Source organism: Centruroides vittatus, unplaced genomic scaffold (genome assembly GCF_030686945.1).
Source record: "Centruroides vittatus isolate TY-2023 unplaced genomic scaffold, ASM3068694v2 contig_358, whole genome shotgun sequence".
Classification (NCBI taxonomy): domain Eukaryota; kingdom Metazoa; phylum Arthropoda; class Arachnida; order Scorpiones; family Buthidae; genus Centruroides; species Centruroides vittatus.
The window spans coordinates 143,476-162,795 of NW_027122181.1; the positions used below are offsets into that span (position 1 = coordinate 143,476).

The 19,320-nt window shown below is 32.2% G+C and overlaps 1 protein-coding gene across 1 annotated transcript in view; it reads right to left on the reverse strand.

Moving 5' to 3' along the window:
• The window catches only part of LOC136974876 (uncharacterized), a 62,197-nt gene that overhangs the window by 37,432 nt on the left and 5,445 nt on the right, over positions 1-19,320 (reverse strand). Inside the window, exons 2-3 of the mRNA XM_067269851.1 lie at positions 5,167-5,279; positions 160-265 (exon numbers count right to left, since the gene is read on the reverse strand). Coding sequence (XP_067125952.1) covers positions 160-265; positions 5,167-5,279 — 219 coding nt within the window. The remainder of the gene's footprint in view (positions 1-159; positions 266-5,166; positions 5,280-19,320) is intronic.

The following is a 19,320-nucleotide window of genomic DNA, read 5'->3' on the forward strand; positions in this document are numbered from 1 at the left end:
TAGATTACTTAATAATTTATTAGGCTATTTGCTAATTTATTACATAAAATCAAACATTTTCCTGAACTAGAGAATGGTACTAATAAAAAAATACTATATCATAAATAAAAACACAAACAGAAAATTTCTGAATACTTATAAAATACATAAATGACTCACCAATACTTAATGCTCGAGATGAATTGTTCACTGAAGACATTGAATAAGGATTGTTATAAAAATAATCCTCAAATGAAGGATTTGAAACAAGACTTCTTTCAGCTCTCTAATAAAAATAATAAATTAAATAAATATATAAATATTAATACTTAACTAACTATCAGTATAACATTAAAATCAACTGAAAACCAGAAAATGGTTTAATAAATGTATTAAACATATTCTACTAAATTTATTATTAAAAATTAAAATAAATTTCAAAAATCTTTAAAGTCCAGCAAAATAATTTTATATAACAAATACTTCAACTTTTTAAAGTTGTCTTCAGATTTCTATAGGAAAAAAATTTCAATTTAATGTATTCTGATTTAAAGTTTTAACTAAAAACATCTGTTGTATGTTAAATCTATTAAAAAGGATAAGAGTAATCACTCTTAAGATTTTTTATATTTACCAAAGTCGGGTATTAATTACTAAAAATATATTAAAAATATATAATATTTGATAAAACTTTGATAAAATTCTAAGTTGTTTCTTGTACTTTCTTGACTTTTCATCTAAGAAAATAACGAACAATAACTGTTTTAAAGTCTTTTTAATACTGGTTTATTGTTTTTAACATTTCACCTTGGATGAAGAGTTGGGAAAGTACAAGAAACAACTTAATATTTGATAAAACTTTGATAAAATTCTATATATTTTTAATATAATTTTAGTAATCTATTATATGTTGTTATATAAAATTTTTCTAGCTGAGTTTAAAGGTTTTGGAAACTTATATTTTTGTTTTATTAAACAAATAAAATAGATTCTTATTGGCATCAACCCTTATATCTTCCTGTAAGGATCAATATTAACCAAAAGTATTAGGCAATTTTGACTTCAACAAGTTTTATATTACCCTATTTATACAATATAACTATGTATTTCATTGTAAGACAGCAGTTTCTGTTTTCAGGTAAATTTTTATAATTCTTGTTCCTTTCAGCCACTTGAGAATATGAAAAAAGCATAAGAATCTTAACTGGCATTTTAAAAATAAAAACTATTAATCTAACTGCACAATACAAGGACACAGCGGCGTACCCAGGATCTGAACTAGAGGGGGGCAACTCACATTAGTTTCGAGGAAGTGGGAGGAGGGGAGAGATTTCACCACAGATGGCTCTACTCTAGTCACAATATTCATTATTCAAACTGATACTAAATTGATGCATCTGTGCTATTTGTCTGTGTGTCAATTACCAAATTTAATTTTTCTTCTGGGGAGGGCAGCTGCCCCTCCCTGGGTACACTCTTGCAAGAACACTATATATTATGCATTGAAGCCAGATGAAACTTTTTAAACCTCTTGAAAAAATCTGGAACTTCAAATACAGAAATCAGCTAAATTTGCTTATACAGTCGAATCTGTATATCTTGAATCTCACGGGAATGAGAAAAAAAATTCAAAATAGACAGGTTTCAAGAGCAATACATACGCAGTAAACAGCAATAGATTTGATTTGAGGTACAGTATTTTATTAATACAATAGCATGTACTGTACAATAGACTACATACCCTTTTAAATAAAAATAAAATGGTTTTTATTTTTACCTAATATCTGTTAGGCATCAATTTATTGACCACTATTTCTGCTAACTTTTTTTGACTTCACAATCTTTTCAAGGTAAGCAATAGCTGTAAATGCATCCCAACTAATCTTCCTGACATTAAAGAACACCACATTTCAATGGTCTTTTCCACTTCTTTTGTGGTAATAACTTTAAGTGAAACTATCTGATCCTCTAGTTCATCATCGTTGTCAGATACCCCTTTCATATTTTCCACGATATCCGTATCTGTCAACATTCCACATGTTACCAGGGAGTTGTCCATGTCAAAAACTCTTCAAATGAAATATCTAGATTAAGTCTATTCTTGATGATTATCCACTTCATAAAAATCTTTTTGAAGTAAATCTGGAAATCTTTCACCATGTCAATGGTGTTTTGTTGTTCCTCTTCCTCGTTGTTTCTTTGCATAAACCCTGATTTTAGAAAAATGTTCTTGATTGTCCTTTCTATAATATTCTTCTCTATCCCACTGAAACTTGAAATGATTCCTTGATTGAGGGTTGTAGCTTAGATGTAATATTTAAAGGCAAAAATCTTAGTGATGTTTTTTGGAGTAGGGAGGTTGGAATAAGCATTGCAATTATCAATGAAAAAAAAAATTTTCATTTTTTTAAACACACAGATTTGTCAATTTCTTTCAACCAGATCACTGAAGATTTCACCTGTCATCCAAGCCTTCTGGTTTGCTTTGTATGATTTCACTTTTGAGAAACATCTGAGCTTTGCACAATAACCAATCATCAGTGTTGCAAGTTTTTCATGTCCAGTTTGATTAACTGATATGAGTACAGTCACATACACATCATTCTGTTTCCCACCTGAGTGCTCTTGTCCCTTGAATATTGCTGTTCTCTTGGGTAAACATTGGGAAAAAAGGCCCGTTTATCTGCATTGAAGAAATCTACTAACTCAGCCTTGATTAAGAGAAGAAAGTTCCTCAATCCACTCTTTGCAAACACTTTGAAGCACAGACACACTTTCACTGCAAAATTTCCTGAAGACAATGTTGTGTCTACTTTTAAAGCTCTCAAGCCATCCATTGTTAGCTTTAAATTCATTATGGCCAAGTCTTTTGGCAAAATCCTCAGCATTCCTTTTTAACATCTTTCCGCTAAGAGAAACTCCTTGGTCACAACATTGCAAAAACCATTTCCCCTGCTGGTGAAAATTTCAACTAAATTTTTCCATCATAAATCTCTTCCCCATGATCTGCATTGCATATATGCTCAGTTTTATTTGATTTGTTTCAGTAGAACCAGTCCATGCATGTCTAAATACAGTCAATTTAATTCTAACCACTCTGTATTAATACATTGTCTACATAACATATACATGTATCAATATTTAGGTTTAGTTGCTCTCTCCAATGACTTCAAGACCATCTTGCAAGGGTCCTGGATATGGAACAGCCCTCAGCCACCCCTCTGTTTTGCTCATACACCAGCTTATTGAAATGTGAAAAGTGATGAATATGTAGCTGAATATTAAACACATGTCACATTTGTAGGAAGTTTCAAGATGTTGACACATATACCCATAACACAGCCAAATGTTACACTTGTTTCGGTAGCTATGCTTTGACTTTAGTCCACATAGCACTTGGAACTACTATCAGCTGAGCATGACATTTGCAACATAACAATAAAAGCATATAATTATATTTTTTATGGCTTTATACTTATATATTCAGTTTTATTTAGGATTTATTTAGGGTTATCAGGGTTTATTTAGGGTTTATCAACAGGAAATATATATGTTTTATTACCATATATACCTGCTGTTTATGAAGAATATGTCATATCCATCATGTCCTTATATTTTTCTGATGTAATTACAATTCATGTAAATATGTAGTTTTTTTTTTATACAAAAGAAGCTCAAGATGCATTTTAAATTTGATGTATCTTTTGCCACTTCTCAAAAAGCTTGATATCATTTTTTGGGTAAAACAAGTACATTTAAAGTTAATTGTAAATAATGTAGGAAAATAAAAACAGTAGAAATCCAAATTCCTGCAACAAGACAAACACATTAGGAAAGCACTTCAACTCCATAAAGAATCCATAACTAGATATAATGGCTGCATTCAGCAGACTCAACAGTTCCAAAGCTGTTGAGTATTTTTCTGCTGAACACCCTCTACAGTAACACTATTTTGGAACATGTTGTGTTTTGACATCATATTTAGTAGCCTCTTTCATTTACACTACCTACTGCTAGCTGAAACTGACCAATGATGTCTGCTTCCTGTTCAAATGAATATGTCACTCATCATTCAACAGATGTAACTATATAGCAGCTACTGACAGAAATACCTTTTTGCTCAGTTACAACTGTTGACTCTGCCGAATGCATCCAATGTTCTCAAAAGGGAAAAATTTTTAAATAAACATATTTTTACTGTTAAACTGTTCATTGTAGAATGGACAATTTTTTATTTTTGTTTAATAAATTCTCTTAAATTACATTTACTTCTAATTATCATCCAATATTTTTCCTGGTTATCCTTTTTTAAAATATCACATTACCACCAATTGCCATACACTCAAACTTATTTTAAATGAGATTGAATTAATAATTTGAATAAAGTACAAGTACTTATCTTTACTTAAATTAATTCAAAAATTAGATACAATAATTTCATTTCTGTTGTAATTCTATAGTTTATCTCTCTCTCTAAAAACTAAAAACATTCATGTACAAGTATGTATGTGTATGGCAGTGATTCTCAACCACTGTGCCGTGAAACTCTTGAAGTGTGCCATCACTGCGAATACGCATACATAAGCAACGTCAGACAAGTGCAGTAGAGCATCGATTATCCGACTTAATTGGGGACTGGGGTTGGTCGGATAAGTGAAAAGTCGGATAACTGAAAAGTATGAAAAAATACATTATTAGTATAGTGTATTAGGCCTGGTTTAAATACTAGCCTCCCTTTCATGGTTGAGCCAGTGCTGCCAGCTAAAACATGCAAAAATTTAACAAAAATAATATTAAAGTAGCCAAGACATAACCAAATATTGTAGCGCCACATCACTAGCGAACATTTGAATTTGCCGACTAGAACGCGGTCGGTTAACCGATAAGTCGGTTAATCGGGGGTCGGATAACCGATGCTCTACTGTAGTTCAATTGGTTCTACCTTCCTAGGGCACGTTTGGAAATTGTAAACCGGTGTTACCGGTAACTGCCTGTAGTTACCAAGGTGTTTAGAAAATGTGACCTAAATAACCAATCATGTTTAAAAATCACTATTATGACATCACCAGTTGTCCTGCGGTACTTACTGAAGTAACCGTGTGTGCCGCCAAATTTTAAAATTATTAAAAGCGTACCGAGACGAAAAAAAGGTTGAGAATCACTGGTGTATGGCGTGTGTAATATTACCTGTAATTTTCGAAATTCTGTAAGAAAAACGGATCTTGGTCCAACTTTTGGTATTAATTCAGAAATCACATCTTTAGTTAATAGGTGAAAATTAATTCTGGTAACTTCGTTTTCTACAAAAATAAAAAAGGAAAAATTGATAAAGTTGTTTTCAAATAAAAGAAAATTTATAAAATTAGCAATATTTCAAAACAAATATTTCTCAAATAATTTGATTAGAGTCTCAAACAAAATTTAACAACATATTGTCTACTAGTACTAGTAGACAAGACAAGTTTAAATTGTTTTATGCTTCTCTGAAAATAAAAAAAAATCAAATCATTGTAATATATTGATAGATGTTAGTTATTTTCACTGTACATGTGAATATATTTTTAAATAAAATGTTCTAGAATATTCACTTTACAAGTACAGTGGAACCTTAACGAGCACCTTGCACAATGAGCAAAACAAATTGTAAAAATTTGCCTCGCTTAATGAGCGATATTTTGCATAACGAGTGACGAGGAGAGGGGAAGTCCTGAATTGTGCACATGCGACATGCTTCATCAGTCTGTGTTTAGCACTCATTCCGCTAGCATATTACTGTTGCTTGTGATCACATATTTTTCCAAACTTGTGTTCACACATATTACTTATAAACATCAACAACCATAGCCTGTTATATAATAAACATACCAAACGATATGCCAAATTCTTGAGTTATTAAATTTAATGACCGATTCCAAATTAAATTTTAGAAATGTCTGAATTAAAAATTAACTATTTATAACTATTAAACTTAATACGAGATTGAAACATAACTACCTACCTCTAGTCAAATTAATTAATTTCTAATATTTAATTATAGCCTTTACATAGCCCAAAAATTTGGCATATTGTTTGGCGTGTTTATCAAACATATTAACTGATTTTTTTTTGTTTCTGAAAATTGAATTCTCATTCCAGGATAGTTCATTCTGCGTTAGAAGAAAAGATGACGATGATTCATGCTCCTTAACAGTGTATATTGTACAATTTTTTTTAAATAAACGTTATACACAAAACATTTGAGTATTTTTTCGGTGCGGAACGCATTATTGTATTTTTCATTAATTTCTATGGGAAAAATTGTTTTGCTTAACAAGTGTTTTGCATTGACTCTGGAACAAATTATGCTCATTAAGCGAGGTTCCACTGTATATATATCTTTTAAAATATGTTCTAGAAATTATTTTAAATATTCTTGTTGTTTTTGAAAGAAGAAAAAACCCAAAGAAGACATTTTTATATGTCAAAAATGTTTGTTGTTAAGCTCAGGCAGGGCCTAAAGCAGTCATGGCAGTGAAAAAAAGTGAGAAAAGAGTTTACACTGAAAAAAAAGCTAATAGTGTTAAAGTGAACTAAAAGAGGCATTATTAAAAAAACAAACACACACACATTTTGTATCAATAACATTGCATATGATATTAGATTAATTATTTAGTAGGCTAAAAAAATTAAATATGAAAATAGTTAAGCCGAGTTTATACTCCAGAAAAGTGACCAGTAAGACTGCATTAAACCAGAATAGGCCCGCATTAAGTTTTCCTGTGCCCCGTAAGGAGTTCCCACCATTATACAGCAAAGGAAATGGAGGAGTAACAACTACCAGAATGTGTCTCCATATAACATGCCAAATTTCAAATGCCATTTATTTCAAGGTACATTTTTTGATTTTTTGTTAAAAAATTTGTAATTAATGAAGATTTTCTTTTGTTTAAGTCATGCTGCAGTTTCTGCACTTCTCTTGTTTTCTCCTCTTCATCACACTGAATTTTCTTTGCATCTTCCAATAGCCCCTGGACAAGACGTATCTCTTCAACGTTGTTTTTCTCAACAGCATTTCGTAGTCTATTAGTGGCTTCTTCGAACATTCTACACCTCATTTTCCTTTGCATTTCTTCTTTTTTTTTCTTCAACTTGGCTTCAAGAATATCAATTTTCTTTCTCTCCTGTTCAAGCACTTTTATTTTATCTTCCTCTTCTTTTCTTTTCCTTCCTTCTTGTTCTTTTTTCTGCTTTTCTTCTTCTTTCAGTTTACTTTGCTTGTCCAAAAAGCCTTGTAACTAGCATATACATTGCGGGCCAACCCAAGTAACTTCTTTGGCATTCGCACCAAAAGGCATTATTGTTGTATACATGGAGTCCATCTTTTACTAACAACAATGAATTCATCATTCATTCTGACATAGAAGCTCTGTCTTCTGTCAGAATCCATCTAGAAACGGAGAACCCTCTTTCAACATCTGCATTGTCATGGCTAAGAGCCAATAATGCTTTGACTACTTTAGCAACAGTTGGGTATTTTGGCATTCCAACAGAATTCTTCAGGTCAAATAAGTGCTTCCAGTAAGCATCAATTCTATGAGCTGCCTTCATATCAATTGAGTCAGTCTCCAGTTGAAGTAACTTCCATTTATCTGATAAGATATCCATTGGGACCTCAAATGGCAAACCATTTGCAGCCCTGGTAATGTCTCCACAACTTCTTTGCAAGATCCTTTCCCCATGGCTGCAAACACCTGATTGATTTCAAAGTAGTTGAGCCTATTGGAGATTTCTCAAGGAGATATTTACATGCATTAATATAATGCTTTTGCATTTGGTTCCTGAATGGTAAAGTGTCCTTTTCTAGCAAAGAATCCAATTCTTTTTTCAAATCTGAGCTGCATGTTATGTCCTGCAAGGGCAGAAGGTTCTTTGCAACAAACAGGGTTTTCTGATCTGGCAGTTTGCCCCTAACAACAGTTTTCATACACTCAATGGTTAATTAAGTACCCTCTCATGGTCGCTCCAGTGCTGCCAGCTAAAAACACATACCAACTAAAGTAATATTGGAGTAGCCCAATACATAGCCAAATATTGCAGCGCCACAGCACTAGCGAAAATTATTACATATTTGTCGACTGATAAGCTTTTTGTTTACTCGTGTTTTCGATTTATCACTGCTTCTGTGCATTGTGTTTACTACTTGTATTGTGTTTGTATCTTGTATCATATTGTGTTTATTGTATATTTGTCTGTATTTTGTACACTGTATTTTGTTTAATTATTTGTAACCCTGTATATTGTGTTTATTGTTCTACTTTCTGTATCCATGTTTAGTGTATTATTGTTTATCCTTTTGTATACCTTACATTGTCTTTATTGCTTGTATATTGTACATAACTATTCCATGTACTACTTTGTTTCACCCGGTTATGTTTTAACGGCACCGGGAATGTACCCATTGGTATTTGTTTAATAAAATATATCTGTATCTGTATATATCTGTATCTGCCCACAGATGCAACGCTGCTAGCGAACACTGTTCCAAATGACAATGTTGTTCTATCATAGTTTAGGCTGAGAGGCCAGATGGCAGCCTACTGCTCTGGGGACCTGGGATCGAATCCGAACAGGTCGAGAAATCCCCAAGAATATTTCGGGAGGGGGTCCGTTGGGATATGTCGGGCCCTGTCCCTCACCACCTGGTCACCCCATTGCGGGCCTGGCCGAACTCATAATGGGCCTACTAAAAGAGGCCCTCTTAGTGCCCACAGGGTGGAAAGAGATTAAAAAAAAAAAAACAAAAAGAAAAGTTTAGGCAGAGAGTGGAACTCGGGGGATTCTCCAATAGCGCACAAATTTATGAATATTAGGCTCGTATTAAAATATTTATATTGTTTTTATTATTTATATGTGCAATTTATTTAAGTAAAAATTATTTTATATATTTTTTATTTCTATTATTTCTAAACATGAATCCATAGTAAATTTATAAAATATTTGAAAAAAATTGATCTGGCATCAATTTTTCAGCAACCCCCACTTTGAGAATCACTGAATCACTAAAGAATAGTAGAAACGATCATTGGGAGAAGAAAGTTTGCTTAGCAACTTTCTTCAGAAAGTATTGTATTCCACACAATTTTCCGTCGCTAAAGCACAAGATTCTACTGTTATTATTAAATCAAATCTGTTAATGTTACCTTAGGTTCCAAGATGGCAGCTCGTCTCTGATTCCAGCAAGGAAACAGTGGGGATGCACGTTTTCCTAAACCTAACCTATTTTAATAAATTACCATAATTATTAGCAACCAAATTATTAGAATAGGTTAGGTTTAGGGAAATGGGCACTTGTGCAGTTTAGAGGGTTATTACGACTATTTGAGAGGTTTTCTTCCATAAAATTAATCATTTCTAGACTAATTTGACTCAATCATGTCCAAAACACGTATAATTTGTTGGAAATTAGTGATATAAAATATCCTATAAACAAAATATTGTCGGAATACTTACTGAGTGTACCCGTTCAAAGACGCCATTGCTTAAGCTTGTTTTCGTCGCAGAGCGGCACATTGGAAGGTGGACGCGTACGAAGAGTGTCACGTGAGATGTGTCGGTGATATTCGGTTACGTGACTACTCATCTCTGAAGAGTTCCTAATAACTTCTTTGTGGAAGAATTCGCTGAACTTTGGAGACATCACGTGATAGATCATAATATACTATAGTATTTTTATTGTAATTAGAAACGATTTATTATTATTATCAACAGTGGTGTAGCAAACATAACTGGCGCCCAGGGTGCGACACTTTATTGCCGACCCCTCTCCCCTCCAGAAACACACAGTTTGTCTTGGAGACAAGGACGACGCCAGGCAATGGGCCGGGGGGAGCAAGACAATGTAAATTGATAGAGGATATGAATTGTATGTAGGTAAAATAAAAACGATTCATAAAGTTTTAATAATTTACTATGTACCGGAAAAGAAATATCTTAATTAAAACATTATTTTTTAACTTACAAGAAGCCTAAGAAGATTATTTAAATGCTAAGTTTTAATTAAAATAATTTTTTTCAAATTTCTAGGGGAGGGCAGCTGCCCCCTCGGTGATGCCCTTGCTTGGAGACCATTTGGGCGCCCCTCTGCAAGTGGTGCCAAGTGCATGATATACCCCCTTGCACCCCCTCGCTACACCACTGATTATTGACTATATGAAACAACAAAGGTAACGACGACAATTGTATCATGATGTATATTATGATGATAAATATTAGTCAGATGCAACATAAGATGTTTAATGTCTTGTTGTAAATAAATATAACTCAATTTTGCTTAAGATATGAAAGAGATTAGGCCATTTAAAAGCAGAGTAGAATTATTAGTTATTTATTGAATTATCGTACATTGTTATATGTTGATTTTAATCCATATTTAAAATGAAATGATGTTTTAATATTTCTGTTAACGATGTTTCCAAAGTTCAGCAAATTCTTCCACAAAGAAGTTATTAGGAACTCTTCAGAAATGAGTAGTCACGTAACCGAATATCACCGACACATCTCACGTGACACTCTTCGTATGCGTCCACCTTCCAATGTGCCGCTCTGCGACGAAAACAAGCTTAAGCAATGGCGTCTTTGAACGGGTACACTCAGTAAGTATTCCGACAATATTTTGTTTATAGGATATTTTATATCACTAATTTCCAACAAATTATAAGTGTTTTGGACATGATTGAGTCAAATTAGTCTAGAAATGATTAATTTTATGGAAGAAAACCTCTCAAATAGTCATACCCCCTGAACTGCATAAGCAGGAATGGATTTACATAAGGGCATTTGGGGCCTGTGCCCAGGGCCCCCACAAAACTAAAAAAAAAAATTATGTTTAATTTTTTTTCTATTACCGCAACAGCCTAGTGTGGCCTAATCATGAGGGCAACAGGCAGAGAAAACCAAACCCGGGAAAAAACCTATGAAACATCGGAAAATTTCGGGAAAAAATTTCACATAGGTATTTTTCAGTTAAATTAAAATTAGTTTTACACAATAAAATATATGTATGTTTACAATAACCTTATTTTTAAATGAAATTTACAACTTCCTAGTTCAAATCTAATTGAAAGTACAGTATTTTGTGTAAATTTTCTAAATCATCAAATTTGCCTACTCTTAAAGGGGGGACCCCCACCGAATTTGTGCCCAGGGCCCCTGGATTGGTAAATCTGTCCCTGTGCACAAGTGCAGGGAAACGTGCGTTCCCATTGTTTCCTTGCTGGAATCAGAGACAAGCCGCCATCTTGGAACCTAAGGTAACATTAACAATAAGATCTATTTCTTTCTTTTGTCTACTACGCTTAAATAAATACAAATGCTAAAAATAATGCTGTACAAAAATCATAGATGTACATACAGTACTTACACCTTAATGCAGTGAGAGTGAATCAAACCGTCGCAGAGATCAGTCAGTATTTCACAAGGATACAAGCAAGGAAACCCACGTGCAAATTCCTACAGCATGTGCATAGCAGCAAGCCTTCGGAAGCACATTGCCAAATACTTTTAGCTTTTGTAACTAAAAATTTTTATAAAAAAATAGCCCAAAAGTTGCCGGCTCAAATTCTTCTTAACAATCCGAGATTTGACAATAAAATAAAAACCACCATTCGTACTTTTCCTGCAATAACTTTAATCACAGAAACATTTTCGGCCAATTGACAAGCCTGATGCAGATCTGTTAACTGATCCGAAAATAAGGACCGCAAGACTTAAAATACAAACATACTATAATTTACTGTCGAAACATTCATTTTATATGCAAAATAGTGCAAATTATGCAATAAATGATCTTGCCAAGACGGACGTTTTTTGCTCTTTCTGCCCCATGAACACTAAGAAAGCCTCTTTTAGCAAGCCGTTCGACCAAGCTCACGTTCTCGGCTGCCTCATACGTTCGACCAAACTCACAATGAGGTGGCCAAGTGCTGAAAGATGGGGGTTGACTTATCCGATCGGATTACCCCCGAAAAATTCCTGGGCATTTTCTCGATCTGTCCGGATTTGATTTCGTGTCCTCCAGAGCAGCAGACTGCCAACTTCACCGCTCGACCATCCAAGCGTCATACCAAGATAAACTATAAAAATTAATTTTCCCATATAATATTCCTACTAGTTATTAATTTGCTATTTCAAAAAGGATTTATCAAACTAAATTATTTAATTTGAAAGTTGACTAATCAATTTCGTTATTAAATCGATATGTACTGTACATTAGTAATAATAATAATAATAATAAAATTATATTATTATTATTATTATTAATAGATAAAGAATGCCTACATCTCATAGTACAGAAAGTAAACTAGAGAAACAAATTAAAATATTAAAAACAGATATTTTCGATTACATAAATTTAATATTATAAAAAAAAAAGTTAAAATCACTTTTCCTCTCTCTATTAAAACAGAAAAACAAAAGTCAATCTGATGAAAGGGAAGACTCACAGAAACACAAAAGCCCAACTGATAAACCTGAAATGTACTGTGCAATACATATTAGTATAATAATGAAATCTGAGCCGCTTTTGAAATTAAAGAACTGCGATTTGATAATTTTCCTGTTACAAAGGACTTATTATTTTTTCTACTTTTATTATTTAAGGATTAACATGTCTAAATTATAGTGCAGTGGCATAGCGTGGGTGTCAGCTACCCCCTTATTTAGATATTATTATTATTTATTGTGAAATTTTGCAACGCCCTTAAAGTGCCGCCCGGGGCAGGCCGCCCCTGCCGCCCCCACTACGCTATGCCACTGTTATAGTGTGAGAATACAGGGCTTGTTTACACAACTAGCCAACTCGTTCACCCTGTCGGAACTTTCGGTTTGCTCATTGCGTCAAAGGATGGCTTTATCGAGCTTATATTAGATCAGGATTCGGAAAAATCGTGATCTTGTCAGGACTGACACCAGTTACACTATTATTTCTAATCATGGTTTAACTCACAATTTATATAATATTGAATAAATTCGAGTAGGAGGGTCGCGAGTAAGTGATCTGGACATTGGCTAGGAGTTGAGTCATCGAATAGGCCACATAAAACAAATAAAACTTAAATTTATTAAAATGATAAATATAAACAGGATTACAATTATTCTAGGCAAAACAATTACAAATAATTGAGATAAATCAAAAGATACCGAGACCCTGACTTGTGAGAGAGAGAGAGAGTTTACAAATACAAGTATATTACCTCATTTATAATGTGATTGCTAAACTTTTCTGTATAGAATTACAATAGTTAAATAAAGAGATATAAAGAATTGAGGATTTCTCTTCTTCGAAAATGTGAACAAAGTAAAGAGATAGGATATAAATAATTATATTTAAAATTTAGTATTTTCTTATTATTTAGATAACTTTCAGGAGTAATTTTATAAAATTTAATCCTTCTTAATCTTTCCATGATGTTTTTATCAACAGTCACTTGGACTTTTTTATTTTTACAGCATAATATCGTAATATACACACAAGCGTCCATTTTGCTTTACACGTATAGCGGACGTAAAAGCTGCTTTATCTTCGCTGCAGCCACCTGTTGCAGCAAACATTTAGAAACGGTTCGCTACATTGCAGTGCTGCATTTAGAAAATACAATTTCAGAGAGTTCACTGTAAAGCGCTTATCGAGCACTGCATAAAGAAACGCGGCTTATATACATATACTGTACAGTACATGTGTAGATAGCGGTGTGACGTACGGTCACATGATAAGGTGTTTTCGAGCAGGCTGATCGCCTTTTTCCTCCTGAGCACATTTACAAAAGTAAATAAATAAATTCCATGGGAAGTGAAAAAAGCGACTTTTTCTCAGAAAAAGCTAAAAAAAGAGAGGAGCTATGAAAAAAAGCTAAAAAAGCAAGTCACTTTAAGCCCTGAGCTGCTAATTGAGACCAAAAAACTAAAATTTTTTTATCATATTCTTAAAGTTATTGCAGTATACTGTACTATACTTCATAATATGCATATCGTATCCTATCTTTTCTCTTTCTCTCAACTGTCTCTTCTATAGTTTTTGCAGGTTATCAAATGCTTATAATATGACCAAAATATACAATTTTTCTTAATTACTTTTTCTTCTCCTATCATACATTTGGAACCAAATTCATGCATTGGATAACTGGAATGCCAAAGTGCAGATTATAATTGAAACTTAAAATTTGCAGATAAACTTGTCAACTGTTTAAACTTATAAAGAGCATCTTTAAAAGAGTGAAAAATCCTTTGCATGATATTGATTTATTCTCTGCTATGGCAATGTTGAAATCATTAAAGACAAAAGCCTTGCATTTAATTCACTCCCATTTGTTCTGCACTTTAAACTACTATCATTAGGCACACCTACTTGAATTTTTACCTTAAAGGCTGATAAATATTAAATAATTCCATCCTCTTTTTATAATAAATCTCAACTATTTAAAAGCCAATTGTCAATTTTATCCAACTTTCATTCTCTTCTAACAAATAGAAGATGAAAATATTTAATGACATGTTTGAGAGATGATTGCTCAACATTAAAATTTTTTCAATTTAATTTCTTTTTGTCTGAACCTAACCTACTAATCCTAATCAAAGGATTATTATACATGATGGGAGTAAAATGTTTGAATGTATAGTTTTGATCATATTTTTTTCATTGTGCCTACCAATTCATCAAATGACAACTGTTCACAACCTGGGGCCGTATTCTGGTCACCGTTCTGGTCTCTCGACTCTCACAAGCCGGTCGCTGATTGGCTAATCCAAATGATTAGCCAATCAACGACCGGCTTGTGAGAGACGCGAGACAGTGACCAGAATACAGCCCCTGCTTCCATGTCTCTCTTGTGCTGCAGGCTTACCATATAATCACCTGACCAGTTTGATTTCACTGATCTGTTGAAGTAGCTTATAGAAGAATAGATTCATTCGTTATCTGAAAATCTCAGGAAGTTGCAAGATGGATGAATAGGACCAGGCAAAACTTTATTTAATGAGTTAGGGTACAGACAAAATATAGGTTCAGTTACCCTCTAGAAAAAATTCAAAGAACTGTAAACAATGTCTTACAAGATTTTACAAATTATTTTTTTCAAGGAAAACTTTTGAATGTTATAAATTTTGAATATATGATTCAATTCCAAATCCATCAAATCATTCTTAATTGCACTTCATTCCTTAGCAGAAAAGTGTGATTATGGAAGTTTTAAAGATGAAGTATATGCAGAGAAAATTATTATTGGTATACAATATACAAATATGAGTGAACAGTTACAATTAAGTCTACTTTAATCCTTGAACAAGCAACCTAAATTGCCAGACAGGCAGAACAAGACAACCAAAGTCAAGCCCAAGATAATGTATTAAAAAATCCAGCAAAGAGTTGCATAACTTTTCCAGATGTTATATTTTTAATAAAATCTCATAACTTGTATTATTAATCATAATAACAGATGATGCCACACACAATATAATTTATGAGATTTTTGTTACAAAAAAAAACATTATTATTATGAAATGACAAAAAAGGTTAATTTTGAGGATAGGGATGAGTTTTATAAAAAATTAAAAATGTTAATAATGAGTAAAATCTTCATTAAGTCTGACTCTCTCAAGATATGATAGATGATCCACCTCTATCTCCCCCACCCACTCAACCTTTAACTACCAAAATTTAACTGCATCAATGCCCCTTCACAATTATTAACAAATTCTAAGTTACCTATTAAGACTGTGAAATGGGATTTTGCAGTTTTGATAGGTCTAATTGTCAAGTAATTGTGAATTATTGCAAAAGTATATTAATTTAATGCTATTAAATTTTGGTGGTTAAAATTCCACCATATTTTTGTGGAATGACCAGCATGCCAGTATAATAAAATAATAGCATTGTAATTTGACTGACTTAAAATCAAAAAGTTTTTGTTTACAGGACAATAAAACAATTAATGGGTTATTGACGTGAGCAGTAGTAGCAGTTATAGTCTGTCTATAGAAAGAATCAACTTGGGTATTAACCAATGAGTATCAGCCATTGATTGTTTAGTTGTGGAAAGTTACTTCTGGTTTCTTCCTTGTCTGTTAAACACATCACCGTCATATACAGTGGGTGATCGGTTAACAAAAATAATCCGTTCCAAGACTTTGTTTGCTATCTGAATTGTTTGTGAACTGATTATCGATTTACCATTAGTTATGATGTTAATTTTATAATAAACCCTATGCTATCTATTGTGTTGTTTAATTCACTAAGGTCCATATCGTATATTATGTAGTACATATAAAAATGGTAAAATCAAATCTATAAATATGTAATTTGTTGGATTACAAGGTACTCCTTTTCAAAGAAGTTCCAGACTACAAGGGGTCAGTGGCAGTACTTTATAGTCCAACAAATTTGATCATCTGACACCACCTTGAAAAATGTTTGTCAGATTACCATTGGTCTACTGTATTAACCTCTTCTATTTTAAACTGAATTCCTCTATGTATATTACTTATTATATCTTTAATTTCATTAATAATATATAATGATATAGAAATTAAAATTAAGATGTCATCAACATACAATCTATAAAATTTTATATCTTGTATTTTATTAATTTTTTCGTCTATGTCAATCATTACAATCTCCGCTAGCCTCTGCCCCGTAACAAATCCCGTACTTATGCCTTCGTTTTGAATATAGTATTTTTTATTTATTTCGAAATAGTTGCTTCTACAAGAGAATTCAACTAGGTCTATAATCTCCGGTTCTACATTAATACATTTTAGTTTTTCTCCAATAATTTCCAATGCCATATAATATTGCATATTTAAAGTCAATTATGGGTCTAACTTTATCACCGACTTTATGGGTTTTAAGTTAAATGTTTATTTTTGGTGTACGATCATTATTGCTATTTAAGATAAATTAACCATAACAGAAAAGGAGTTTATTCAATTTTTGAAGATGTGTGATTCTACTTTTTAATTCTTTGTATATAACCTCTTTAGGATCTATTGGGAGTTCTCTAAATTTTTTGCTTTCTATCAGTTCGAGTTTTTTAGCCTTTACCCAGTCTAGGTTTACAATAATAATCATTTCTAATTTATTATCTGTTAAAAACTATGCAATTTTCCAATTTGACTTTTATACTTATAGTAATTTTATAGTATAGTATAGTATTTGTATGAATTCTCGATGTTTTTAAAAAGGTTTCTAAGAATCGTTATATCCCTCCATAAAATTACCCCCATGTTTCTGTGCGTTAAGGGATTTCCTTTTTAAAAACATCGAGAATTCATACAAATACCATCAACACATCTTGGAGCTGTCTGATTTAGTATAGTATAGTATATAATTTTATAGTAATTTTATAGTAATTATAGTTATTTTTAACTAAAGAATTCTTCCATTCGTTTGTCTCTGCTGTAGTTAGGTATTGAAATTTTTTGACAAGTTTATTATGTTTATTGGCTTCATAATGACTTAAAAATGAAAAGATTAAGAACCTAAGTCATTATGAAGCCAATAAACATAACAAACTTGTCAAAAAATTTCAATACCAAACTATAGCAGAAATAAACGAATGGAAGAATTCTTCAGTTAAAAATAAAACTCAAGTTAAAATTCCTGACAATATTTTAGAAACTATACGCAATGGCCTCAATTTTAACTGCCCTAATAAATGGGAAGTCCTTGACATAATACCGAATTTAGATCATACATGTAATAACTTATCTGAAATAGAATCAAAACTTGTAAAAACAAACTTAAGTAATAAGATAAAAAAAATATATAAAAAAAGAAAATGAAAAAACGTTATAAAGGACAAAAATTACTATAAGTACAAAAGTCAAATCGGAAAATTGTATAGTTTTTAACAGATAATAAATTAGAAATAATCAAAGCAGATTATTATTGTAAACCTAGACTGGGTAAAGGCTAAAAAACTCAAACTGATAGAAAGCAAAAAATTTAGAGAACTCCCAATAGATCCTAAAGAGGTTATATACAAAGAATTAAAAAGTAGAATCACACATCTTCAAAAATTGAATAAACTCCTTTTCTGTTATGGTTAATTTATCTTAATAGCAATAATGATCGAACACCAAAAATAAACATTTAACTTAAAACCCATAAAGTCAATGATAAAGTTAGACCCATAATTGACTTTAAATATGCAATATTATATGGCATTGGAAATTATTGAAGAAAAACTAAAACGTATTAATGTAGAACCGGAGGTTATAGACTTAGTTGAATTCTCTTATAGAAGAAACTATTTCGAAATAAATAAAAAATACTATACTCAAAACAAAGGCATAAGTATGGGATTTGTTATGGGGCCAAAGCTAGTGGAGATTGTAATGATTGACATAGACGAAAAAATTAACAAAACACAGAGTATAAAATTTTATAGACGGTATGTTGATGACATCTTAATTTTAATTTCTATATCATTATATATTATTAACAAAATCAAAGATATAATAAATAATATGCATAGAGGAATTCAGTTTAAAATAGAAGAGGAGGATAATACAGTAGATCCACGGTAATCCAACAAACATTTTCCAAAGCAGTGTTGGATGATTTGTCGGACTATAGAGTACTGCCACCGACCCCTTGTAGTCCGGAACTTCTTTGAAAAGGAGTACCTTGTAATCCAACAAATTACATACTTATAAAAATGGTAAGATCAAATCTACATGTATTACATAATATATGATATGGACTTAGTGAATTAAACAACACAATAGATAGCATAGGGTTTATTATAAAATTAACGTCATTAACGCTATAGCACTTGCAAAAAAATAATAACTAAACATATTGATGTCAATCAATTACATACAACATATGTAAGTATTTCCAAGTCGTACATACTATGTATGATCTTAATTTGAAAATGGATAAACAAATAAATTTATGGTGCATGCAAATATTCATCAATTTTCTTTTGTTTTACATTGGCTAAATGCAAGAGTAAGGCCTTGTCTGTCTCCTCAGAAGTGAAAGTTCGTAGTACAATGCACCATTCTCTTCAGCCCATTGCATACCAAGCTCAAATGCGTTAATCACATCTTTAGCTGACACTTGTGGAGTAGTTGCAATGACTTCGTCATCATCGTCTTGATTTATTATTGGAATAGAAACTTGGTTGACAATCTGCTCATCAGATATTTGATGGAACACACTTTCTTCTTCATCCATTCCACTATACCAGATTTCCAAATTTTCCGAACTAATCTGCGTTTGGGTAGCAACTTGCTCTATGACTTCCAAAGTAACACTGATTTGAGGAGCAGTGCCGGGAGTGGTGACAATTTCTGGCCATAAGT